The 24,427-nt window shown below is 69.2% G+C and overlaps 3 protein-coding genes and 2 non-coding genes across 5 annotated transcripts in view; 1 reads left to right on the top strand and 4 right to left on the bottom strand.

The window, feature by feature from the left end:
* The first annotated feature begins 2,271 nt into the window (after positions 1-2,271).
* On the top strand, positions 2,272-5,216 carry LOC125628243 (deoxyribonuclease-1). The gene is given in 8 exon segments (XM_075122322.1): positions 2,272-2,397; positions 2,512-2,600; positions 2,732-2,818; positions 3,204-3,301; positions 3,540-3,652; positions 3,837-3,986; positions 3,988-4,350; positions 4,723-5,216. Coding segments are annotated over 8 exon segments (1,101 nt in total). The 3' UTR covers positions 4,798-5,216.
* Positions 5,049-7,979, bottom strand: RPL10 (ribosomal protein L10). The gene is made up of 7 exons (XM_048832761.2): positions 7,961-7,979; positions 7,750-7,790; positions 6,983-7,041; positions 6,572-6,679; positions 6,254-6,392; positions 5,665-5,827; positions 5,049-5,264 (listed from the first exon to the last, which is right to left on the bottom strand). The coding sequence occupies exons 2-7, from the start codon at positions 7,770-7,772 to the stop codon at positions 5,109-5,111; spliced, it is 648 nt and encodes a 215-aa protein (XP_048688718.1). The 5' UTR covers positions 7,773-7,790; positions 7,961-7,979; the 3' UTR covers positions 5,049-5,108.
* LOC125628503 (small nucleolar RNA SNORA70) lies at positions 5,377-5,509 on the bottom strand. The gene has a single exon (XR_007354239.1). It is a non-coding gene; the product is annotated as a small nucleolar RNA SNORA70 (small nucleolar RNA).
* LOC125628504 (small nucleolar RNA SNORA70) lies at positions 6,089-6,221 on the bottom strand. The gene has a single exon (XR_007354240.1). It is a non-coding gene; the product is annotated as a small nucleolar RNA SNORA70 (small nucleolar RNA).
* Positions 7,980-13,125: 5,146 nt separating the features above from the next.
* The window catches only part of FLNA (filamin A), a 40,960-nt gene continuing 29,658 nt past the window's right edge, over positions 13,126-24,427 (bottom strand). Inside the window, 16 exon segments of the mRNA XM_075122525.1 lie at positions 13,126-13,630; positions 13,940-14,143; positions 14,333-14,551; positions 15,230-15,406; positions 15,689-15,821; positions 16,822-16,937; positions 17,505-17,642; positions 17,722-17,761; positions 17,763-17,989; positions 19,709-19,831; positions 20,083-20,235; positions 21,506-21,709; positions 21,845-22,006; positions 22,212-22,385; positions 22,690-22,818; positions 23,004-23,144. Coding sequence (XP_074978626.1) covers positions 13,443-13,630; positions 13,940-14,143; positions 14,333-14,551; positions 15,230-15,406; positions 15,689-15,821; positions 16,822-16,937; positions 17,505-17,642; positions 17,722-17,761; positions 17,763-17,989; positions 19,709-19,831; positions 20,083-20,235; positions 21,506-21,709; positions 21,845-22,006; positions 22,212-22,385; positions 22,690-22,818; positions 23,004-23,144 — 2,528 coding nt within the window. The 3' untranslated portion in view covers positions 13,126-13,442.

Raw genomic sequence — 24,427 nt, 5'->3', positions numbered from 1 at the left:
CCCGTCCCGGGACCCAGCGCCAGCCAATGGGGGGGCCTCAGTACGGCTCCCCCTGCGCATGCGCTGCTCGGGCGGAGGCCACAAGGTGGCAGCAGAGAGCGGGGCTGAGCTTGGGCCGCTCTGTGCCCCGCCCCCTCAAGCCGAGAGGCGGGGCCTGGGCTGGGCCCAGGGACAGAACCCAGGAGTCCGGGCTCCCAGCCCCGCCCTCCGACACCCCGGTGTGGGCCCCGTCCGGCTCCCGCCAGCGCCGCAGCAGGGACCCCGGCTCAGGGACCCCCAAGCAGGGGGCTGGCAGCCGCCAGGGACTGACCGACCCTGTTGCACTCTGGCCTCCGTAACATGCAGCGGCAGCGAGTTCCACAGGTTAACCGTGCGGCGCGGGAGGACACACACCCGCCGGTTTGCTCGAAGCCTGCGCCTGTTCATGCCATGGGCTGAGCCCCCGCGCCCGTGCTACGCAAAGGGTTGTAGAACAGGTCCCCAGTCACTGTCTGCCCCCCCGTGGCTGTACGGCCCCCTAGCCTGCCCCCCCATCTGCCCCCCCCCGTGGCTGTACGGCCCCCTAGCTCGCTCCCCCCCCCCCCGGCTGTTCAGCCCCCTAGCCTGCCCCCCTCGTGGCTGTACGGCCCCCTAGCCTGCCCCCCTATCTGCCCCCCCCGTGGCTGTACGGCCTCCTAGCCTGCCCCCCCGTCTGCCCCCCCCGTGGCTGTACGGCCCCCTAGCTCGCTCCCCCCCCCGGCTGTTCAGCCCCCTAGCCTGCCCCCCCTCGTGGCTGTACGGCCCCCTAGCCTGCCCCACCCCCCGTGGCTGTACAGCCCCCTAACCTAGGTCCCCACCCCAAGTCACTCCTTGTCCTCGCTGACCGGACCCCGCCTTTGGAATCGCTCCTGCCGGCAGCTGGCCTGTCCCCTGCTCTCCATCTCTAACCCCTCTCTGTGAGCTGGGCGCCCGGCCCTGCCCACGCGCCTGGTTGGTGTCAGCATGGGGATTCCCGTGACTCAGTGCCAGGTGTCACTGCGCCCACCGGGCGACAGTGATTCGGGTGCAGCGTGGCAGGCCCCAGGCCCCCAGCGGAGCCAGGTGTTGCCCAAACTCAGAACACAGCAACGGGGCTGCCAGCCTAAGGGCAGGACAACCTGGGGCAGCCCGAACCAGGCATGAGAGGATGGACGCGAATCTCTTTCAATTAATTAACACAAGCTGCAGGTGAGTGACAAGCGAGCCCCAGGAGAACCCAGGCATCCGGCCCAGACTGGCAGTTCCCCCAGAGCAGGGCACGGCCTTGGTACGACCTGCCGGACAAAAGCAGCGTCGTGACACCAGCCTGCCCCAGCTCAGACGCATCAGGTTCTGGCCTCCAGTGTGACCCCCTGACCCCCACACTGCAGCCACCTCTGGGGTGGGGCAGGGCTAGATATCTGGGGAGCCCTTGCCTGGGCTTAGATGCAGCCACTTCTGGGGTTAGTGTGGGGGGTGTTATACAGGAACCCCTCCATGTGGCATGGAAATATGCCCCTCTGCGGTGGGGTGCAGGGGCTGGGCATCCATGGATCCCTTACTCGGACTGAGATGCAGCCTCCTCTGGAGTTGGGGGGTGGAAGTCAGACATACAGGGGATCCCCCCCAGCTGGTGCCTAGTTTAACCCTTTGGGGGCTGCCTCGCCAACAAGTTTCCTGTCCCTTTCATCCTCAGGGCAGAATGAGCAAAGTCCCCGTACCCCACTCACCCCCCCAGGCTGGGGTCCTGGAGGGGCATCGGGGGGTGGCAGGGCACCAAATGCAAGTAGGGCTGATCGGGACACCTTGTAGCGGGCAGCTAGTGAGGCCCAGGGCCAATGGGGACCCACTGGAACCAGGATGGAGGGGGCTGGAGACCCCCAGGCCAGCCACCTGGTACTGGCTCCTCTCATCGCCCACAAGCCACCTGGGGGGCAGCCAGGGTCTGCCTCCCTCTCTGGCTCAGGGAGGGGTGACTAGTGGTTAGAGCAGGGAGGGCAGGACGCCTGGGTTCTCTCCCTGGCTCTGGGAGGGGAGTGGGGTGAGGTCAGGAGCCAGGACTCCTGGGTTCTCCGAATGGCCCAGCACGAGGGACACTGGCCCAGCCCAGGGTGTTCTCTGGCCTGCACGTGTCAGGCTCAGCCGGACAAAGGGCCCCGTGCCCCAGCTGCTGACTCAGCAGCAAACGAGCAGCCGCGGGCAGGGCCGCCCCAGCCTGGACCCAGACCCACCAAGCCTCGTCCCTGCCTGGCTGCTGCTCCCCCCAGCCCAACAATGCACCCCCTGGCCCTGCTGCTGCTCGGGCTACGCCTGGCCGGCGCCGGCTTCAAGATCTGCGCCTTCAACGCACATGGCTTCGGGGAGGCCAAATCGGGCGACACCTGGGTGATGGGCGCACTCGTACAGGTGCCCACTCAGGGGGCGGGGGGACTGGCTGGACTCAGCCCAGGGGGCAGGCACTGGGGGAGACCAGACAGTGCCAGCTCCCCATACTGAGCGGGCGTCTCTTTGCAGATCCTGGTGCGCTGTGACATCGCTGCCGTGCAGGAGGTCCGGGACGTGAAGGGTGATGCCATGCAGGCCCTGCTGCGGGAGCTGAACAGGTACTGGGCCAGCCAGGCCCCTGGGTCCCCCCCCCAGCGCTGGGGGGGTCTCTGGGAACCAGGACTCGTGGGTCCACCCAGGAGAGGGAGGCATGAGCACGCTGATGTTCCCCACTCTCTCCCTGGGGCAGGTACGATCCATCCCACAGCTACGCCCAGCTGGGCAGCCGGAGACTTGGCCGCGGGACCTACAAGGAGCAGATCGTCTTCCTGTATCGGTAACCCCCCCCCCCCCGGCAGGCCTGTGTGCCCCCCCACCCGAGCCAGCCAGTCCCCACGGTGGGGCCAGATCAGAGCTGGTGCCCTCTAGCGCAGTGGTTCTCAAACTTTTGTACTGGTGACGCCTTTTACACAGCAAGCCTCTGAGTGCGACCCCTGCCCAAATATATAAAAAAAGTGTGTTTAATTTAGAACACCATTAAAAATGCTGCAGACAAAGTGGGGTTTGGGGTGGAGGCTGACAGCTCGCGACCCCCAGGTAATAACCTTGCAACCCCCTGAAGGGTCCCTACCACCAGTCTGAGAACCTCTGCCCTAGGGGGAAAGCCCTGTGTCTCATTCCCCACCCTGGGGCAGCTCTGACCCCATTGTGCTCTCCCGCAGGGCGGACCTGGTGACGGTCACGGATTGGTACCAGTTTGGGGAGGCTGGAGACTTTGCCCGGGGGCCCTTTGCTGCCCGCTTCCATGTGCCCAGCACAGGTGGGTTCCCCTCCCCGTGCCCCCCCCCGCACCATCCACCTCTTCCTCCCCCAATCCCTCTGCAGCTTTGTGATGCCCCATGACCGCCCCCCCAGCTACAACCCTCTTCCCCAGTGCAGTGCCTGGGGACAGCAACCCCCTGGCTGGAGTAGCACCAGCACTAGGGGGGCAGGGGGAGGAGGAGGAAGAGCTGGGGCATCAGGTATCCCCCGCTAACATCACCCCCCCACCCCGACAGCCATCAAGGACTTTGTGCTGCTCTCACATCATGTCAGCCCCCGGGATGCGCCCCATGAGATCGATCAGCTCCACCAGGTCTGCCAGGAACTGAGCCAGCGCTGGGGAACCCAGGTATGGGGGAACCCACGGGACCCAGATATCTGGGAGGGAAGGAGAGAGAGAGAATGGGGGTGGGAGGACAGCACCATGGGGAGCCAGGCATCCGGGACAGTTCCACCGCAGCTCCCATACGCTGGGGGTGAAGGGGAACAGGACCCAGGTGACCAGATTCCCATCTTGCTCTCTCCCCCCCCAGAACATGATGGTGCTGGGGGACTTAAATGCAGGGGGGGCCTATGTCCCCCACAACGCCTGGGGGTCCATCCGGCTGCGCTGGGATCCCCGCTTCCACTGGCTGATCGGGGATGGCGTCAACACCACAGTGCGAGCCCGGACCCACTGCGCCTACGACAGGTACTAGGGTAGCCTGGGGGGACCAGCATGGGGATGTGGGGGGACTGGCTCCCCCCATAGCAGGGAGAACTGGGGGAGCAGAGAGCCCCTGGCAAAGGTTATCAGTTAACCTCTGGGGGAAAGGAGTAGGGGTTGGGGAGAGGCTACCTCTCTCCACACTGCAGTCCCCCACCTTGGGATTGCTCTGGCACTGGTGCAGGCTAGAGGGAAGGGGCAAGTTAAGGGACAGCTCCCCCCTCACCCCCTCTCTGCCCCCCAGGATCGTGGTCCAGGGGGATGAGCTGCTCAGAGCTGTGGTGCCTGGCTCAGCCAAACCCTACAACTTCGCCAGGAGCCTGGGGCTGTCGGAGGAGGAGGTGAGAGGGACCCTGGCATCAGGGAATGACACCCCCACCAGCCCTGGGCACAAGGGGGGAGGAAGGGAGCAGAGACAGGGACCCTCACCAGGAGGGAGCGGGGACAGGTCTCACTCCTCCTCAGATAGCATCCAGAACCGAGACATAAGTGGGTAGGCCCACGACTCCTAGGAGGGGAGTGGGTTACAGGCCAGGGAAGAATGGGACCAAGGACTCCTGGGTTCTCTCCCTGGCTCTGGGAGGGGAGCGGGGTCTGGTGAGTTAGAGCAGCAAGGGCTGGGAATGAGGGCTCATGGGTTCTCTTCTAGTTTGGGGAGGGCAGAGGGGTGCGCCCCCCTTAACCCCCCAGCAATTTAACACTCCACCTCACAGGCCCTGCAGGTCAGCGACCATTACCCCGTGGAGGTGAACTTGTATCTGGCCGGGCAGGCACCGCGGGAGCTGTGAGCAGGGGGCAGCCCTCAGGGCAAGGACCTGCCTCCATCCCCATCCAGCGGGGGGCTCAAGCTGTCCCACAGCAGCCCCCAAGCCGCAGCACCAGAGTTGAGTTACTCAGGGCCCCGCCCTGCCTCCCCCCAGCCAGGCATTCACCGCCCCTGCTGCAGCTCATCCTGCCCTGTGCTGCCCCCAAAAGAAGGGGGAGGGCTGTGGCTCTGGGATCCCCCCCAGCTGTGCCCCACAGCACACACAGGTGGGCATTAGAGGCCAATGTTTTTATTCCTGCTGGGGGGACCCCAGGATGGGGGGCAGCCAGGGGCTCAGGCAGCATGCAGGGCCCGCCACTTGTCCAGGGGCCCCCGGCTGGGGATGTACTTCACACCACAACCGTCTGGCAGCAGCCGCTTCTCAGCCACCATGTCCTCGAACTCATCCGCGTTGAACTTGGTAAAGCCCCATTTCTTGGAGATGTGGATCTGGGGGGCAGGGACAGTGGTTAGCAGGGGTGCTAGCTACACAGGAGGTCTCCCGCGGACACCGGCTGTGTCCCCACAGTCCCTTGGGTGTCACCCCCCACACCTCCGATGCCCGTGTCCCCGCGGTCCCTTAGGGCGCTCCGTACAGGGCACGGAGCACGTACACAACCAGGGGGGGTGCTGTGCGCAGCCATTGCACACCGGGCCCCCACGGCAGGCAGGCCGGTCGGCTTAACTGGCTGCAGGGCAGCCCCAGAGGAGACAGGCCCCATTCCCCCACCGAACCAGCCAGTCCCTGCCCTGGGACTGGTTGGGAGCCAGCAGCCCCCCAAGGAAGCACAACCCCCAAAGAGCCCCACCATGACTGGGGGAGCCCCCCACCCAGAACCACCCCCATTACCTTCTGGCGCCCGGGGAATTTGAACTTGGCCCTGCGCAGGGCCTCCACCACGTGCTCCTTGTTCTGGGCCTTGGTGCGGATGGACATGATGACCTGGCCGATGTGCACCCGAGCCACAGTGCCCTGGGGCTTGCCGAAGGCACCACGCATCCCCGTCTGCAGCCTGCCAGGACCCATGGGGCATGAGCTGGGGGGGGGGCGCATGGCCAAAGGGCCCTGTGCCCACATTCCCTCCCCCTACAAATGCCCCCCACATCCCCCACCCTCAGTCACACCCCAAACACCCCCTGAGCACAAAGAGAATCATCCCCACACTCCTCCAAACATGTCCCCTTAGGTCACTGCCCCCCCGCATTCCTACAGTCCCTTAGGGTGTCACCCCACACATCCACTGCCCCTCACCCCTCCCAAACACCCCTTGAGTCTATGTCCCCGCGGTCCCTTAAGGTGCTCCATACAGGGCACGGAGCACGTACACAACCAGGGGGGGTGCTGTGTGCAGCCATTGCACACCGGGCCCCCACGGCAGGCGGGCCGGTCGGCTTAGTGGGCTGCGAGGACCCCTCCCTGCCCCCCACGTTCCCCCCACCTGTCGGCACCAGCGCAGGACAACATCTTGTTGATGCGGATGACATGGAAGGGGTGCAAGCGTACGCGGATGTGGAACCCGTCCTTCCCACAGCTCTTCACCATGTACTTGTTGGCACAGATCCGGGCGGCCTCCAGCGCTGGGGGGGACGACAGAGTGAACTCAGGAGGGGAACAAGAGGGCCCCCAACCAGCAGCCCCTCAGCTGGGATCTTCCTGGCAGGTTTATTGACCCCACCCCTCACTTTCCACCCCCTGGACAAGCACTGCCCCCAAACAAGCCCCCACCTCCCAGACAAGGCCCCAGTCACCCCCTCACCTTCAGAGGAGAGCTGCTCATATTCATCCGACACCATGTGGCCGCAGAGGGGGAACTCGTCCACCTTGGCCTTCTTCCGGCCCAGGTCGAAGATGCGGATCTTGGCATCTGGGGGGGGAATAGGAGAGAAGGGGACCCCCTATGAGCCAGAGCAGACCCTGGGGTCTCATCCTCAGGTGTTCCTGGACCAGGCAGGGCCCCTTCCCCACGGTGTCCAAGCTCGCAGAGACCCCCCCAAACCCCAGGAAGGAGGCCTGGCAGAACCCCCAGGTCTTTACTAGTAGCATGACATCATTTCCTGAGGGCCCCACACAAACCCCTCCCCCCCCACCCCGCCCCCCATGGCCCCCAGGCCCAGCCCTGTCTCCCCCCAGCCCCCGTGGGCCCAGCAACACACGGGGGGAGACTCACCTGGGACGCCCCTGCAGAAGCGGGACTTGGGGTAGGGCTTGTTCTTGCAGTACCGGTAGCTGGGGGGGGGAGAGGACGGTGAGACGGGGCCAGCCCCAACAGCCCCCCCGCCCCGAGACACCCAGCTACCCACGGACCAGGCCGGCCCCCCCCCCCCCCCCCCGGGGACGGCCACACGCACCCACGGACCGGGCCCCCCCCCCCCCGGGGACGGCCACACGCACCCACGGACCGGGCCCCCCCCCCCCCGGGGACGGCCACACGCACCCACGGACCGGGCCCCCCCCCCCCCCCGGGGACGGCCACACGCACCCACGGACCGGGCCCCCCCCCCCCGGGGACGGCCACACGCACCCACGGACCGGGCCCCCCCCCCCCGGGGACGGCCACACGCACCCACGGACCGGGCCCCCCCCCCCCGGGGACGGCCACACGCACCCACGGACCGGGCCCCCCCCCCCCCGGGGACGGCCACACGCACCCACGGACCGGGCCCCCCCCCCCCGGGGACGGCCACACGCACCCACGGACCGGGCCCCCCCCCCCCGGGGACGGCCACACGCACCCACGGACCGGGCCCCCCCCCCCCCGGGGACGGCCACACGCACCCACGGACCGGGCCCCCCCCCCCCCGGGGACGGCCACACACACCAGGCCGGGCCGGGCCCCCCCCCCCCGGGGACGGCCACACGCACCAGGCCGGGCCGGGCCCCCCCCCCCCCGGGGACGGCCACACGCACCGGGCCCCCCCCCCGGCCCCCACTCACCAGCGCGCGGGGCGGCGGCCCATGGCGGCTCCGGGCAGGGTCTAGAGAGACGCAGAGACCGGATCAGACACGGCGGGGGGGGGGGGCGGGGGCGCTGAGGTCGCGCCGCAAGGGGGTGTCGGGGGGGGGTAGTGTTGGGGCCGCGCCGCGGGGAATTGTGGGTCCCAGCCCCGGGTCCCTCCCAGGGCTCCCAGCCCGAACACGCGCTCACCTCGCCGTGCGGCAAAGAGAAAGGAGCCGCGCATGCGCGTAGCTTTTGTACGCAGGCCCCGACCGCCGCTCTAGCCCCGCTTCCGGCGTAGAGCGGCGGCGCCGGCCAATGGCGGCGGGCGCTCGCCCTCCAGCGCATGCGCCCTCTTGCCCAACCCGCGGCTCCGCTCTAGCAGTGGCTTCCGGCGTAGAGAGGGAAACGCATGCGCATCGCGGACACCAGGCCTTCTCGCGCGTGTTGCGCACGCGCGCTGTTCCCATCCCGCCGCCATTTTAGAGACCTAGCCGGCGGGCCTGCGGTTGCTGCGCATGCGTATTGAGGACGAGGCGTGTCCATCGAGGTGCCTGCCGCCCGTCCTCTACGCCCCGCCCATCTGCCCTGTTATGTAAATATCTCGACGCTGATTGGACATGGGGGCGGGGCCAGCGTGGGTCGGGCCCTGTGTCGGCTGTCCCGAGGCAGGGGAGGCGCGCGGGCCCGCCCAGATCAGCGCGCGCGGCGCAAGGCTCCGCGCCGTGCAATTTGCATACCGCTCCGATTTGCATACAATTGCATTGTGCGGCTAATTTGCATCTCGAGCTAAGATGCATATTTTGTGACGTTGCCGGAGCCGGTTTGGGCCCCACCAACTGCGTCATTGCAGCTAATTTGCATGTGGACAGTCGGCCTCATTTGCATGTGTAATTAATTCACCCCGATTAACAGTTGGTCTGGTTGCAACTTATCGGCATATCTGAATATTTGCATATTCGCAACCCCGCCCCAGGGGCCGCCGGGGGGGCCCAGCTCAGCCCCCCCCCCCGGACCTTCATGCCCTGGCAGTGGGGCTGGGTCTCTATGGGGAGGCACCACTCATGCGGGGCCCCTGCTGTGCCTGGACCTGGTCCCCCCCCCGGATCATTGCGGCCCCAGAACGGACCCTGGGGGCCGGGCCTGGGGGCGGGCGCCTGGCGCTGCCCGGGGGGGCCTTACAGTGACGCTGGGGGGAGACCGGGGGTGGGGACAGGACCACGAAGGCACCCGAGGCCAGATGGGCCCGTGCCATGAGCCTGCGCCCCACGGCGCCCGCCAGGCTCTGGGGCCAGGCTCTGGGGCCAGGCTCAGGCCTGCTGGAGCGGGCGGGGGGCCCGTACAGACCTGCCCCACCTGCCCCGCTCCACGAGCAGCTCAGAGGCACGTGGGCAGGCCGAGGCCTCCTGGTGCCGGGCAGACACGGGGGGGGGGGTGTGGTGTGGGGCTGGGGGAGGGAGGGAGGGAGACGGGGTGTAGGGGGACTTGGGAGGAATGTCACAAAACTCCCGGGCCTGGACTGGCAACTACCGCCCGCTCAGAAGCCAGCCACACACTGACCCCACCCCACACTTGTGCCCGGCTGGTCTGACCTCACGCCACCCGCACGTCAGCTCGTCCCCACCCGAGCCCTCAGAACCAGGGCCGGGGCGGCCGAGGCCCCCCCACTGCTGCAGCCGAACCGGGCCCATCAGGGACTTGGGATGTTTCAGCCACAGGCAGCTTCCCCCCACCCGCGTCTCAGCGCCCCCAGCCGGAGCAGGGCCCCCCCCCCAGGCTCTCAGCACCCCCAGACAGAGCGGGGCTCCCCCAGGCTCTCAGCACCCCCAGACGGAGCAGGGCCCCCCCAGGCTCTCAGCACCCCCAGGCGGAGCGGGGCCCCCCCCAGGCTCTCAGCGCCCCCAGGCGGAGCGGGGGCCCCCCCCCCAGGCTCTCAGCGCCCCCAGACAGAGCGGGGCCCTGGGCCTGGGCCGAGGGCTCGCTCTTCCTGCGTGTTCCCTTTGCTGCCCGTGCCTGCTGGCCCGACTCCCGAGGGGCGAGCCCTGGGACCCGGCGTCGCTGTTGCAACCTGGGCTGGCTCACGGGCCAAACCCCGCTCACCTCTGAGCTGGGCACCGGCTGCCCCAATGCCCCAGCTGCAGCCTTTCCCTGCCCCCCGCCCCCGTAGTTCTCCCATGTGGACAGCTCCAAGCGCTGCCCCGAACGGCCCCACGCCGGTGGGAGTTTGTCAGCTCTCAGCGCCCACAGGCTGGGCCCGGGGGCTCCTGCCGCGTGACAGACGAGGCTCAGCCCCCGCACCGCCATGCAGAGCCCGGCAGCCGGGGACCTAAGGGAACCGGGGCCGCTAATGCCGGCGCGTCACTGGATTCCCGGCCCACCCAAGCCTTGGCCGATTCTTGCCCCCCCCACAGCTGCAGCAGGAGGAGCTGGCTGGTCTGCAATGCAGCCGTGTCTGGGGCAGAGCCGGGACGGTGGGGAAGGGGCCACCAGCCCCCACCTCCCAGGTCAGCTGGGGACATCGTCCCCACGCGCCAGGGCTGGGGGACATGAGCCCCACCGAGCCCCCGCAGATCTCCGGGGGGCGGGGGGGAGAAAGATGACACAATAGGGCCCAGCAGGCCAGGCATGGGCGGGGGGGCTGGGGGGGGGTCAGTTCCCCTGCAACCCGTGCAATCCCCAGCCGCGCCAGCAGGTGTCTCTGCTGCACAAGGCAAAGGCTGGGACAAAAATACAGCAGCCCTCAGGGGCTGCAGGTCGGGAGTGAGGGGCACCAGCAGAGCTGGGGGAGGGGGCAGAGCTGGGGTAGCAGGGGCTGCGGGTCGGGAGTGAGGGGCACCGGCAGAGCTGGGGGGCAGGGCTGGGCTAGCAGGGGGCTGCAGGGCGGGAGTGAGGGGCACCAGCCGAGCTGGGGGAGGCAGAGCTGGGGTAGCAGGGGCTGCGGGTCGGGAGTGAAGGGCACCGGCAGAGCTGGGGTAGCAGGGGCTGCGGGTCGGGAGTGAAGGGCACCGGCAGAGCTGGGGGGGGCAGAGCTGGGGTAGCAGGGGCTGCGGGTCGGGACTGAGGGGCACCGGCAGGGCTGGGGGGGATGCAGGGCTGGGCTAGCAGGGGCTGCGGGTCGGGACTGAGGGGCACCAGCAGAGCTGGGGGGCAGGGCTGGGCTAGCAGGGGGCTGCGGGTCGGGAGTGAGGGGCAGCAGCCGAGCTGGGGGGGCAGAGCTGGGGTAGCAGGGCGGGAGTGAGGGGCACCGGCAGAGCTGGGGGAGGGGGCAGAGCTGGGGTAGCAGGGGCTGCGGGTCGGGATTGAGGGGCACCGGCAGAGCTGGGGGGCAGGGCTGGGCTAGCAGGGGGCTGCAGGGCGGGAGTGAGGGGCACCAGCCGAGCTGGGGTGGGCAGAGCTGGGGTAGCAGGGGCTGCGGGTCGGGAGTGAAGGGCACCGGCAGAGCTGGGGGGGGGCAGAGCTGGGGTAGCAGGGGCTGCGGGTCGGGAGTGAGGGGCACCGGCAGAGCTGGGGGGGGGCAGAGCTGGGGTAGTAGGGGCTGCGGGTCGGGAGTGAGGGGCACCGGCAGAGCTGGGGGGGGCAGAGCTGGGGTAGCAGGGGCTGCGGGTCGGGAGTGAAGGGCACCGGCAGAGCTGGGGGGGGCAGAGCTGGGGTAGCAGGGGCTGCGGGTCGGGACTGAGGGGCACCGGCAGAGCTGGGGGGCGCAGGGCTGGGCTAGCAGGGGCTGCGGGTCGGGACTGAGGGGCACTAAGAGCATGTAATAGCACCAAGAGGGGGGTCTGCGCTGGGAGTGGCTCACGTTGGCAGGGGGGCGCATAGCCCAGGATCGATGCCCAAACAAGGCAACACGCAAGGCCTGGTGCAGCGGGGGAGGAAGGGAGCAGAGGCCTCATCCATCACCGGCCCCGCTGGCAGCCAGCCCAGCCCCGGCCCTGCAGCTTAAACCACACGGAGCCCTAATTGCAGAGCAGCGAAATCCAGAGCCTGGAGATGTGGGAAGGAAGCCAGGGGAGGCTGAGCCCGCGCCAACCACCCCAGAGTCAGAGCAGTGGCTGCTGCTTCCCTGAGAGCTGGGAACGCACAGCAGGGGCTGCGGGTTGGGAGTGAGGGGCACCGGCAGGGCTGGGGGGGATGCAGGGCCGGGCTAGCAGGGGCTGCGGGTCGGGACTGAGGGGCACCGGCAGGGCTGGGAAGGCCCAGGGCTGGGCTGGCCCAGGGCTGGGCTAGCAGGGGCCGCGGGTCGGGAGCGAGGGGCACCGGCAGGGCTGGGGGGGATGCAGGGCTGGGCTAGCAGGGGCTGCGGGTCGGGACTGAGGGGCACCAGCAGGGCTGGGGGGGATGCAGGGCTGGGCTAGCAGGGGCCGCGGGTCGGGAGTGAAGGGCACCGGCAGAGCTGGGGGGGGCAGAGCTGGGGTAGCAGGGGCTGCGGGTCGGGAGCGAGGGGCACTGGCAGGGCTGGGGGGGATGCAGGGCTGGGCTAGCAGGGGCTGCGGGTCGGGACTGAGGGGCACCAGCAGGGCTGGGGGGGATGCAGGGCTGGGCTAGCAGGGGCCGCGGGTCGGGAGCGAGGGGCACCGGCAGGGCCGGGGGCAGAACTAGATCCTTGGGGCAGGCCCAGCCTCGCTCTGCCCCACCCCAGCTCCTGCCACCGCCTCGCCCCACCCAGGGCCCCGGAGGAAGTAGCCTGGCATGCGGCTGCCAGCTTCGCGTGCCATGTGCTGCCAGGACATGCAGCCCTGCCCGGGCAGCAGCTCTGAGCCTGGGGGGTTGGGGCCAGTTTGGGGGGGGGTGGGGGCTGCCGTACTTTGGGACTGCCCTGCCCCTCCCCACACAGGCCCAGAAGAAGGAGCTGGCCAGCTGCAGGGGAAGGAAGGAGCTGCCCCCAGGGCCAGCCTGCCCCCTAGTCTCTCTGCTGTGCCCCTCATCTGTGGGGCCCTGCCCTGTCTATCTGCCTGCCCCTGGCAAGCCCCTGTGCTCCGAGCCCTGACTTGCGGTTTCCTCTGGGCGGAGGTGGCAGCCGCTCTGCGCCAGCAGCCGGGGAAGGGCTATTTCTGGAGCCCGTGGGGAGGGTGGCACAAGCTGGCGGCTGCTGGGATCCGTGCGGGAGCCTGGGCGGGGCGCGGCTGAGATCAGCCTGCTGGGGCCAGGCCGGTGCAGTGCTAGGTGCCCCCAAACCTCCCACCCGCGGGGGCAGCAGGGAACAGGGCCAAGTCGGAGCAGGATGCCAGCAGCCAGGGGTCTGTGGGACTCCCTGCCACTGGATGGGGAAGACTCATTCCTTTGAAGGAGGATCTGTGCCCCAAGTTGGGGGGGCAGGTTCCATCTCCCCAGGAGCCCCCCGGCCACGCACCCCGACAGACGGACGGACAGACGGCCGCTGAAGCAGAACGGTTTATTCCCCGTCCCCGGAGGGGGAGGGGCAGCTGGCGTGCACAAAAACATTAACCAAAAATTAATAAACCAGGAGTCGGGGGGGGGGGGGGGGGGGGAGAATGGGCAAAGCAGCAAAGGTGGCGGCTGCCCGAAACGCCAAGGAACGGCCCCGCCCGGCCCCAGCACAGGGCGGTGGGGGTGTCGTCTAGCTGCCCAGCCCCACCGGCCGTGGGGCTCCGAGGCTCTGCCGGGGCAGCGGTGGGAGGACGAGGCCAGCAGCGCAGCGAGGGGCCCAGGGGACCCAGGCGTCCGGGGCGGGGGGCTACGGCACGGAGACGTGGAAGGGGCTGTTGGGGACGTGCTGGTCGCCCCATTTCACCACCAGGACGTAGTCGCCCTTGTCCTTCAGCAGGTAGGAGACGGTGTAGAGACGGTTCCCCAGGTGCTTCACCACGATCTCCTCGCACGGCGTGCGGGGGCCGTGCACCCCCACCAGCAGCATGCTGTTCCCTGGGGGGACATGGGGGTCAGTGTGGGGGCGGGGGCCAGCCAGGCACAGCCCGGGACCCCACCCCTGCCTGATCTTCCCTCCCCCCCAGCCAGCCCCCCGACCTCCACCCTCCTCCCAGCCCCAGTGCCGCCCCTGAGCCGCGCAGGGTTAGCTAGACTGGCCTGGAGCTGGGCTGGTTCTGGGGGGCTGATCTGATCTCCGGAGCAAAAACAGCCACAGCTGGGCGGGGAGGGGGCCAAAGGAGCTGCCCTCCCAGGCCCCCCCCAGCCACGCCCCACAGACCCGGCCCCACCCCCACCACGCCCCACCTGCTTTACTGCAGTCCACCGTGAAGGAGTTCTTCTGGCCCACGAAGCCTTTGCTCAGCCCCAGCCCCTTGGCCACCACCTTGCTGGCGTCCGAAGTGAACTTGGGGGGCACCCCCTGCAGCACGGCCACCTCTGCCCGCCCGGCCGAGTCCACGAAGACAGAGGATGTCTCGTGCAGGCTGTGGCTGCTCACCAGGCGAGAGCCTGTGGGGGGAAGATCAGGTTGATCAGGGGCAGTGGGGGGGAATCCCCCACCTTAGAACCAGCGCAGCCGACGCTGTCTGAGTGTGCAGAGAGCCTGAGCCCATTGCTCGGAGAGACGTGAACCTGCCCCCCGGGAGGGGCTTGCGAAAGGCCCGCCCCCATGCCCTGCCATGGCTCCAGGCCCCACACCTGTGATCTTGGCCTTGAAGGGGCTGCCAGCGATGTGGTAGGGGCCACCGTACTTGATAGAGATCAGGTAGCTGCCGGGCACCATGGGTGTGTAGGTCACTTTGTAGCCCTCGGCGCACTCCTGGCAGTCCATCTGCACCTTGGAGGGGCCGTCGATGGTCACGGCCAGCGCCCCGGGGCCCGCGTTGGTCGTGTTCACCACAAACTCTGCCGGGCTGCCTGCAAGTGTCATGGGTGTCAATGCCGGCACCCCGCACTCCCAACCCGCAGCCCCCAGCCCCGCCGGGGCCCCTCACTGCCGACCCGCAGCCCCTGCCAGCCCAGCCCCGGGCTCCCCCCAGCCCCGCCGGGACCCCTCACTGCCGACCCGCAGCCCCGGGCTCCCCCCAGCCCCGCCGGGGCCCCTCACTGCCGACCCGCAGCCCCGGGCTCCCCCCAGCCCCGCCGGGGCCCCTCACTGCCGACCCGCAGCCCCTGCCAGCCCGGCCCCGGGCTCCCCCCAGCCCTGCCGGTGCCCCTCACTCCCGACCTGCAGCCCCTGCCAGCCTGGCCCCGGGCTCCCCCCAGCCCTGCCAGGGCCCCTCACTCCCGACCCGCAGCCCCCAGCCCCGCCGGGGCCCCTCACTGCCGACCCGCAGCCCCGGGCTCCCCCCAGCCCTGCCGGTGCCCCTCACTCCCGACCTGCAGCCCCTGCCAGCCCGGCCCTGGGCTCCCCCCAGCCCTGCCAGGGCCCCTCACTCCCGACCCGCAGCCCCCAGCCCCGCCGGGGCCCCTCACTGCCGACCCGCAGCCCCGGGCTCCCCCCAGCCCTGCCGGTGCCCCTCACTCCCGACCTGCAGCCCCTGCCAGCCCGGCCCCGGGCTCCCCCCAGCCCTGCCAGGGCCCCTCGCTCCCTACCTGTGGTGCCACCCTCCAGGCCAGTGCCATAGGCAGACACCAGGCCTGGGTCGCCGGCCTGGCCCGGCTCCCCGACGCGGATCTTGAAGGGGCTGCCGGGGATGTGGGAGCCGTTGAACTTGACGTCGATGGAGTAGACACCGTTCTCCCGCGGGATGAAGCGCACGGCGTATTTATCTGGGGGCAGGGGCAGCATTAGAGGAAGGGGAGCATTGGGGCCCGGTCCCCCAGCAGCCCTGGGGTGTGAGCAGCAGCTTGCTCAGTGGGGAGGGGCTGGCAATTAGAGGGGGTGGGGTGGGGAGCTGGGAGCCCGGACTCCTGGGTTCTCTCCCCGGCTCTGGGAGGAGAGTGGGGGCTAGTGGGGTAGAGCAGGGTGGGCTGGGAGCCCGGACTCCTGGGTTCTCTGCCCCCTGCCCAACCCACCCCGGATCCAGGCCCCGCTCTGCAGGGCGGCCTCACCTTCGTCGATCTCGGTGACGTGACATTCCTCCAGCGCGCCCGAGGGGCTGTGCACCTTGGCATCCAGTGCCCCCTTGGCGCCGTTCAGGCTGACTGCAAAGGAAGCTGGCTGGTTGGCCTTGAGCCCTGACTCCTGGAAGCACAGCAGAGCATTAGCGGGGCCGGGGGACAGGTGGGGGGCAGGACAGGGGGACCAGGGGGTCACCCCACCCCAGCCACATCACTTACCTTCCTGGGCCCAGCTGCTTAAAGAGGGAGAGCTGGGAGTGTCGGCCGGCAGGGCTGGGAAAGGGGGGCCAGGGCCAGGCCGGCGTTGGGGGGCTAGGAGCGGGGACTGAGGGCCAGCCCCAGGCTATGGGGGCTCAGGGACCAGTGTCCCAGCAGCCCACAGCAGGGGGCCGGGGGCCGTGTGGGGTGGCGGGGTGGGGGGCAGGACGGAGCTCTCTCTCTTTAAGCAGCTCCTGGCCCGGGCGTCGTCGGGGTCTGTTAAGAGCCTTTAAAAGAGACACGAGAGAAAACCGCAGCGCCCCGGGGCGGTTTGGGGGGCGCCCTGCTGTCCTGGGCCGGCACAGGATCCCAGTCCCCCCCCGGCGGCAGAGCCCCCCTCTGCACACGGCCCCTCCAGCCCTGGGCCCCCCAGCTACCTCTCGATGCCAGAAGGGGCAGACAGGTTACAGCCCCCCCCCCCAACAGGGGGGGTTTGCACAGGTGGAGACACGGGTGGGGACGGCAAGTCTTGGGGGGGGGGGGGAGCGCTCTGTCCCGAGGGGCCTGCAGTCACAGGCAGCTCAGTGCGAGCTCCTCACCCACGGAGAGGTTGTGGGACCCCTAAGGAGGTGGGGGCGAGGGGGGGGGCTATTTTACCAGGGAAGATCAGGGGCCTGGCCTGCCGCACTGGGGGGACGAGTTGCTGGGGGGTAGCGTCTTTGCCCCCCAGCTTGTCCAGACCTGCCCCTGGGGACTGACGGGGGGGCCGCTAGCTCTGCGAGTGCCGAGGCTCGAGGCGCAGCTGGGGGGCTGCCCCCCAGGCAGTAGCGACCCGGAGCTGGGCCGTGCCCCTCCCCACAGCGCCCCCCGGGGCCCGTGCCGGCGGCCAGGAGGGCGGGGGCCCGGCGGTTTCTCTGGTGCCTCACCTGAAGGCTGGTAACAGTCAAGCGCCGGGCGTCATGGCAGGGGGCCGTCGCGGGCACCACGAAGGGGCTTTCGGGGACGTGCTCCTCGTTGAACTTCACCGACACCTCGTAGTCCCCTGGGGGGAGAGGGGGGTTAGCGCCCCCCAGCCCCACTGCCGGCCGCCCAGCCCCACTGCCGGCCCGCCCAGCCCAACTCAGTCCCCTGGGGGTCAGCACCCCCCAGCCCCACTGCCGGCCCCCCAGCCCACCTCAGTCCCCTGGGGGTCAGCACCCCCCAGCCCCACTGCCGGCCCCACAGCCCACCTCAGTCCCCTGGGGGAGAGGAGGGTCAGCACCCCCCAGCCCCACTGCCGGCCCCACAGCCCACCTCAGTCCCCTGGGGGAGAGGGGGGTCAGCGCCCCCCAGCCCCACTGCCGGCCCCCCAGCCCACCTCAGTCCCCTGGGGGTCAGCACCCCCCAGCCCCACTGCTGGCCCCCCAGCCCACCTCAGTCCCCTGGGAGTCAGCGCCCCCCAGCCCCACTGCCGGCCCCCCAGCCCACCTCAGTCCCCTGGGGGAGAGGGGGGTCAGTGCCCCCCAGCCGGCCCCCCAGCCCCACCCCTCCGGCCCCCCCGCCACAGTCAGCTTGGGGGTTTCTCTGCCCCAGCTCCACGCCAGGGCTGACCCTCCCGCCCCGCCCGTACCGGGCTCCTGGACGACGTAGGCCACGCCGCAGGACCCGTCCTTCCGGTCCTCGAAGGCGATCTCGGCCTTGCTGGGCCCCTCGACGGCGACGGCCAGACCCCCGGCCCCCGCCTCCCGCGTCCAGATGCTGAACTCGGCTGGGGGGGGAGACGGCGTTAGCCTGGGGGCTGCGCAGACCCCCGCCCCCCCGCCCGCCCCCGCCCGCCCCCCGCTCACCTGGCACGCCGGCCTCCGCCCGCTCCAGGCCGGGGCCCCCCCGCCCGCACCTTGTGGGCCCCGCCCTCGCCCAGCGGCCCCACGGTGAACTGGAAGGGGCTGCCGGGGACGTGCTGGCCCTTGTACTTGACGCTGACCGAGTGGACGCCGGTCTCGGCGGGCACGAAGCGGACGCAGTAGGTGCCGTTCTCCGCCTCCAGCACCTCGGCCGCCAGCCCCTGCCCCGAGGGGCCCGTCACCTGGGCCGTCACGTCCGCCAGGCTGATCTCTGGGGGGAGAGGGGGGTCAGACGCCCCGCAGCGGCCCTCCCGCCGAGCCTGCCCTGCCCCACGCGCCCCCCTCGCTTCCGCCGGGCTGAGCCCCCGCCGGCCTCCCCGAGCCCCCAGCCCCAGCCCCAGCCGGCCTCTCCGAGCCCCCAGGCCCCCAGCCCCTTCTGCCGGGCTGAGCCCCCGCCGGCCTCCCCGAGCCCCCAGCCCCAGCCCCAGCCGGCCTCTCCGAGTCCCCAGGCCCCCAGCCCCAGCCCCTTCTGCCGGGCTGAGCCCCCGCCGGCCTCCCCGAGCCCCCAGCCCCAGCCCCAGCCGGCCTCTCCGAGCCCCCAGGCCCCCAGCCCCTTCTGCCGGGCTGAGCCCCCGCCGGCCTCCCCGAGCCCCCAGCCCCAGCCCCAGCCGGCCTCTCCGAGTCCCCAGGCCCCCAGCCCCAGCCCCTTCTGCCGGGCTGAGCCCCCGCCGGCCTCCCCGAGCCCCCAGCCCCCCAGCTCCCGCCCCAGCCGGCCTCTCCGAGCCCCCAGGCCCCCAGCCCCAGCCCCTTCTGCCGGGCTGAGCCCCCACCGGCCTCCCCGAGCCCCCAGCCCCCCCCCAGCCGGCCTCTCCGAGCCCCCAGGCCCCCAGCCCCAGCCCCTTCTGCCGGGCTGAGCCCCCGCCGGCCTCCCCGAGCCCCCAGCCCCCCAGCTCCCACCCCAGCCGGCCTCCCCGAGCCCCCAGCCCCCCAGCTCCCGCCCCAGCCGGCCTCTCCGAGCCCCCAGGCCTCCAGCCCCAGCCCCTTCTGCCGGGCTGAGCCCCCACCGGCCTCCCCGAGCCCCTAGCCCCCCAGCTCCCGCCCCAGCCGGCCTCTCCGAGCCCCCAGGCCCCCAGCCCCAGCCCCTTCTGCCGGGCTGAGCCCCTGCCGGCCTCCCCGAGCCCCCAGCCCCCCAGCTCCCACCCCAGCCGGCCTCTCCGAGCCCCCAGGCCCCCAGCCCCAGCCCCTTCTGCCGGGCTGAGCCCCTGCCGGCCTCCCCGAGCCCCCAGCCCCCCAGCTCCCGCCCCAGCCGGCCTCTCCGAGCCCCCAGGCCCCCAGCCCCAGCCCCTTCTGCCGGGCTGAGCCCCCGCCGGCCTCCCCGAGCCCCCAGCCCCCGCCGGCCTCTCCGAGCCCCTAGGCCCCCAGCCCCAGCCCCTTCTGCCGGGTTGAGCCCCCGCCGGCCTCCCCAAGCCCCCAGCCCCCGCCCCAGCCGGCCTCTCCGAGCCCCCAGGTCCCCAGCCCCAGCCCCAGCCCCAGCCCCTTCTGCCGGGCTGAGCCCCCGCCGGCCTCCCCGAGCCCCCAGCCCCAGCCCCCGCCCCAGCCGGCCTCTCCGAGCCCCTAGGCCCCCAGCCCCAGCCCCTTCTGCCGGGTTGAGCCCCCGCCGGCCTCCCCAAGCCCCCAGCCCCCCAGCTCCCACCCCAGCCGGCCTCTCCGAGCCCCCAGGCCCCCAGCCCCAGCCCCTGCCCCTTCTGCCGGGCTGAGCCCCCGCCGGCCTCCCCGAGCCCCCAGCCCCCACCCGCCCCATCTGCCGGGCTGAGCCCCCAGCCCCCCAGCTCCCGCCCCAGCCCCCACCCGCCCCATCTGCCAGGCTGAGCCCCAGCCGGCCTCCCCGAGCCCCCAGCCCCCATCACATCTGCCAGGCTGAGCCCCCAGCCGGCCTCCCCCAGCTCCTGCCCGCCCCATCTGCCCGGCTGAGCCCCCAGCCCCAGCTCACCTGGGATCTTGAGGCTCAGGTCACAGGCGCTGCCCACGTTGGCCACGGGGGGGGCGCGGCGCCGCCGGGTGATGCTCTCCTTCACCCGCCCCTCGCCCGTCACCTTCACTGAGAAGGGGCTCCCTGTGGGGCGACGGGGGGGGGTAGGGGTCAGGCAGGGTTGGACGGTCACAGACAGAGCCCCATGGCACCTCCCGGGTCACCCACGCCCCACACAGGGTGTAACACCTTCCAGCTGGACCCATCCCAGGGGTCGCTCTGACCCCCAATTGCTGGGGAAGGCGGCGTGGCCCCCGATGCTGGCCAGGCGCCCTGCAGGGACAAGTCCCCCAGGGGCAGAGCCCGGGCCCCATGCTCCGCGCTGGGCCCCCCACCTGGCACATGCTGGTCAGCGAATTTGATGGAGATGATGTAGTTGCCGGGCTCCGTGGGGCAGTAGGTGACGCGGCAGGTCCCATCCTCCAGGTCTTCCGTGTTTATGTCCACCTTGCTGGGGCCCTCGATGGACAGGCTGAGCCCGCCATAGCCTGGGGGGGCAGGAGGGAGTGGGGGGGCTGCAGGCCATCCAAGCATCCCCCTGCGCAGAGAACTCAGGGGTCGTGGCTCCGAGCCCCTGCTCTAACCCACCAGACCCCACAGCGAGGAGAGAGCATAAGAACAGCCCTATGGGTCCGACCAAGGGTCCATCTCGCCCAGTGTTCTGGTCGTTTTTTTGACGGCCGCTGCACATTGAGTGGATGGGTTCAGAGAACTAGCCACAGTGACGCCAAGATCTTTCTCGAGGGGTAGAAGCTAATTTAGACCCCACGATTTTATATGTATAGTTGGGATGATGTTTTCCCACATGCATTACTTCGCACTTAACATGAAATTTCATTTGCCATTTTGTTGCCCAGTCACCCAGTTTTGGGAGATCCTTGCGTAGCTCTTCGCAGTCTGCCTGGGACTTGACTATCTTGAGTAATTTTGTATCATCCGCAAATTTTGCCACCTCCCGTTTACCCCTTTTTCCAGATCATTTATGAATACGTTGACTAGGACTGGGCCCAGTACAGACCCCTGGGGGACACCGCTATTTACCTCTCTCCATTCTGAGAGCTAAGCATTTATTCCTACCCTTTGTGTCCTGTCGTTTAACCAGTTACCGATCCATGAGAGGACCCTCCCCCTTATCCCGTGGCAGCTTCCTTTGCGTAAGAGCCTTTCATGAGGGACCTTGTCAAAGGCTTTCTGAAAATCTAAGTACACTGGATCCCCTTGGTCCACATGCTTGTTGACCCCCTCAAGGAATTCCAGCAGATTGTGAGGCAGGGTTTCCCTTTACGAAAACCATGTTGACTCTTCCTCAACAAATTCTGTTCATCCATCTGCCTGACAATATTGTTCTTTATTATAGTTTCAACCAGTTTGCCCGGTCCTGAAGCCAGACAGGCCTGTAATTGCCGGGATCACCTCTGGAGCCCTTTTTGAAAGCTGGCGTCACATTAGCTCCCCTCCAGCCAGCGGGTACAGAGGCCGATTTAAATGATGGGTTACAGACCACAGTTAGTAGTTCTGCAATGTCACATTTGAGCCCTTCCGAACTCTTGGGTGAATCCCATCTGCTCCTGGTGACTTCTTGCCGCTTATCAATTTGTTCCAAAACCTCCTCTAATGACACCTCAGTCGGGGACGGTTCCTCAGAGCTGTCAGCTAAAAAGAACCCAGAAGTCCTGGCTCCCAGCCCCCCCGTTCTAACCCATCAGACCCCCTCCCCTCCCGGAGCTGGGAGAGAACCCAAGCATCCTGCGGCCGCACCTGCGTCCCGGGTGTCGATGAGGAACTCTGCTGGCTCGAAGGTGCGCCCCTCGCTGAGGCCGGGCCCCGAGACGCGGACCCGGCTGGCGTCACCGATCTCCGACTGGCTGATGGTCACCGTGATGGGGCTGTTGGGGACATGCTGCCCGTTCCGCTTGATATTCACCAGGTGCTCGCCCACCTCCTTGGGCACGAACGAGATGCCTGGGGGAGGTCGGGAGTGAGGTCGGCAAAGCTGGGGGGAGCCCAGGGCCGGGCTAGCAGGGGCTGGGGGTCAGCAGTAAGGGGTGGGGGGGGTTGGCAGAGCCAGGGGGCACTGGCCCGGGGGGGGAAACTCACCTACATGGCCGTTGCGCAGCCGCTTGAGCTGGCAGGGCTCCTCGCGCCCTGACGGGGGGGTGACGGTCGCCGTCAGCTGGCTCAGATCAGTCTCCGCGATGTCCAGGGGGATGTCAGCCGAAGAGCCGACCTTCAGCTGGGACATTCGCAGCGTGTCGTCACCTTTGTGGGGGGGGGGGGGGGGCGTGAGCTGAGGGGACCCCCAGCCCCGAACCCCCAGCCCGGCCCAGCCCCTCCCTCCACCCTGCCCCCAACTTGTCCTGCTCCACCCCGCCCCCCAACCCCAGCCAGTTCCCCCCCATCCCCTCCGCAGCCCAGGAGGGGAAGCCCTGCCCCCACCCCACCCCGGGAGCCCCCCGCCGCTGACCGGTGATGCGGGCAGTGAAGGGGCTGCCTGCGATGTGCTTCTCGTTGTATTTCACCACGATGCTGTAGTCGCCGGGCAGCATGGGCAGGTAGGAGACGCTGCAGGTGCCGTCCTGATTGTCGGTGCAGCTGATCTCGGCCTTGGAGGGGCCCTCGACCGCCAGGGACAGCCCTCCTGTAGCGGGCAGAGGTCAGCGCGGCCGCCGGCCCCCTCCCAGCCCAGCGCCCACCCAGCACCATCATGCGGACTGACCGGTCAGGGTCTCCCAGCCTCCTGGCTCTAACCGCCAGATCCCACTGCCCTTCCGTAGCCAGGGAGGGAACCCAGGTGACCTGGCTCCCGGCCCCCCTGGTTCTAGCCCACTGGACTCCTCTACCTTCCTGGTTTCTCTCCCAGCCACCTCCCCCCCACTCTAACCACCAGAGCCCACCCCACCCCCACCCCGCCCCAGGGAGGGAACCCAGGCGTCCAGCCTCACCTTCGCCGGCGTCCTTGGTGTTGACTGTGAAAGTGGCCGGCTTGTTGACCACGCCGTGGATCAGCCCCGGGCCGTAGGCTGTGACGTGCCCACTGTTGACGTAGTCCACGTAGAACTGCAGGGGGCTCCCTGGGGGGCACGGGGTGGGGGGGTTGTCAGAGCCTGCATCGGCCCCTCCCCCCAGCCACAGGGCCCCCCTGCTCCCCTTGGCGCCTGGGTTGTGGGCCGATCCCTAACACCTGGCTCATACCCCCTCCCGCCCCCCCCCCCCCCGGCACCTGGGATGTGCCCCCTCCCGCCCCACTCCCCGGCACCTGGGATGTGCAGGCTGTCACAGCGGATGTCCATCTCGTGCAGCCCGGCCTCAGTGGGCGCGTATCTCACCGTCACCGTCCCGTCCTTGTTGTCCGTGATATCTGGCTTGGCCACCTTCCCCGAGGGCATCCGGACCTCGCCTGGGGGAGCAGAACACGGGCACGGGGGTCAGTCCTGGCCTACGGCGGCCCCCTTGCTGGGGAGACATGGCCCCTCTGGGCCTGTTATACAGGCCTTGAGCCCATGGGGGGGGGAGATGATCCCCTCCCCCTGAAACGCAGCCCCACTGGAGACAGGATGTGACATCCTGGCACCCCAATCTTCACCCATCGAGGTGTCGTTCTCCAAGTCTGGATCTGCTTGGCAGTGACAGGCCCATCGGGGGGTGTGTTTGTGTGCGTCAGTAAAAATGCTCATTGAGGAAACGCACCCATACACCAGGGTCGCCCCAGGGACTGGGTCCACTAGAAAGCTCTCCGAGGTTGCCCTGCACCATGGGAAGTGTGGGACCCAGGTAAGAGCTTTCCAGCAAGTGGGGAGAAGATAGAAAAGGGGGGACAGTGACATCATAGGGGGACCTCGCTCTCCCTGCGAAAACACCCCTGGAAACACCGAGGGGCAAGTGCTGGACCCAGGTGAAGGGACTTGTGCATGAAAACCCAGGAAAGCCCAGGCAGCTTGTGCCGTAAGAACCTGCCGGCCTGTTTCTTGCCCCGGGTGAGAAATGGCTGACTTACACCCCACCTAGCGAGTGGGACACTCAGTTTGTGGGTTTGTTTAGTTGCTGGGTGATCTGCTTCCATCTGCCGCTCTCCCTTAGAGTCACTTATAAACTCTCTGTTGCCGTTAATACACTTGGTTTGGTTCTGTCTAAAACCACGGGGTGTGGAAATCCTGCCTAGGGGCAGAAAGCCGGGCACCTCCCTCTCCACATTGCAGGAGGGGGCGACCGTCACGAGCTTGCGCTGTGCACTTCCCGGGGCAGCGCCCGACGGTACCATTGGGGGTTTACAGTCGGGAGGGGAGGGGGGCACTTAAGTAACTGGGCAGTTCCTAAGCCGAGCTCCCCCAGGCAGAGCTGATCTCAGCATGCGTGTGGCACGGCAGCTGGGTGTCTCCCTACCTGTGTGTCTGCTGGCGAAAGAGCGAGCTTGAGAACTTATCACCACAGCACAGTGTGACCGGAGCCCAAGCTGGTGGGTCAGGGGGGCTCAGTGGTACCCCAGTTCCAAGTGGCACCCCAGGGGAAACCCCTCACACAGGATGCCAGGCCAGAGGTGCCATGGGCGTGATCCAAGGGGGGCAGGGGACAACCAGGCCAGATGGGAAGGGATTACCAGGCCAGACGCCAGGGTTGATGGGCCCACAGGGCTACTCTGGCTATATTAGGATCTCCCCTGTCCTAGGGGACCCCGAGTGGGGT

Source organism: Caretta caretta, chromosome 23, assembly GCF_965140235.1.
Source record: "Caretta caretta isolate rCarCar2 chromosome 23, rCarCar1.hap1, whole genome shotgun sequence".
NCBI classification, from domain to species: domain Eukaryota; kingdom Metazoa; phylum Chordata; order Testudines; family Cheloniidae; genus Caretta; species Caretta caretta.
Note: the sequence above shows the minus strand (reverse complement) of the source record. Positions and strands in the feature narration are given on the sequence as shown.

Excerpts from the sequence above, each read along its gene's own strand:
- RPL10 (XM_048832761.2), bottom strand. The coding sequence starts at position 7,772 with ATGGGCCGCCGCCCCGCGCGCTG. Across the intron at positions 6,393-6,571 it reads TGAGCAGCTCTCCTCTGAAG|CGCTGGAGGCCGCCCGGATC; the intron begins GTGAGGGGGTGA and ends CGTCCCCCCCAG. Across the intron at positions 5,828-6,253 it reads TCCTGCGCTGGTGCCGACAG|GCTGCAGACGGGGATGCGTG; the intron begins GTGGGGGGAACG and ends GGGTCCTGGCAG.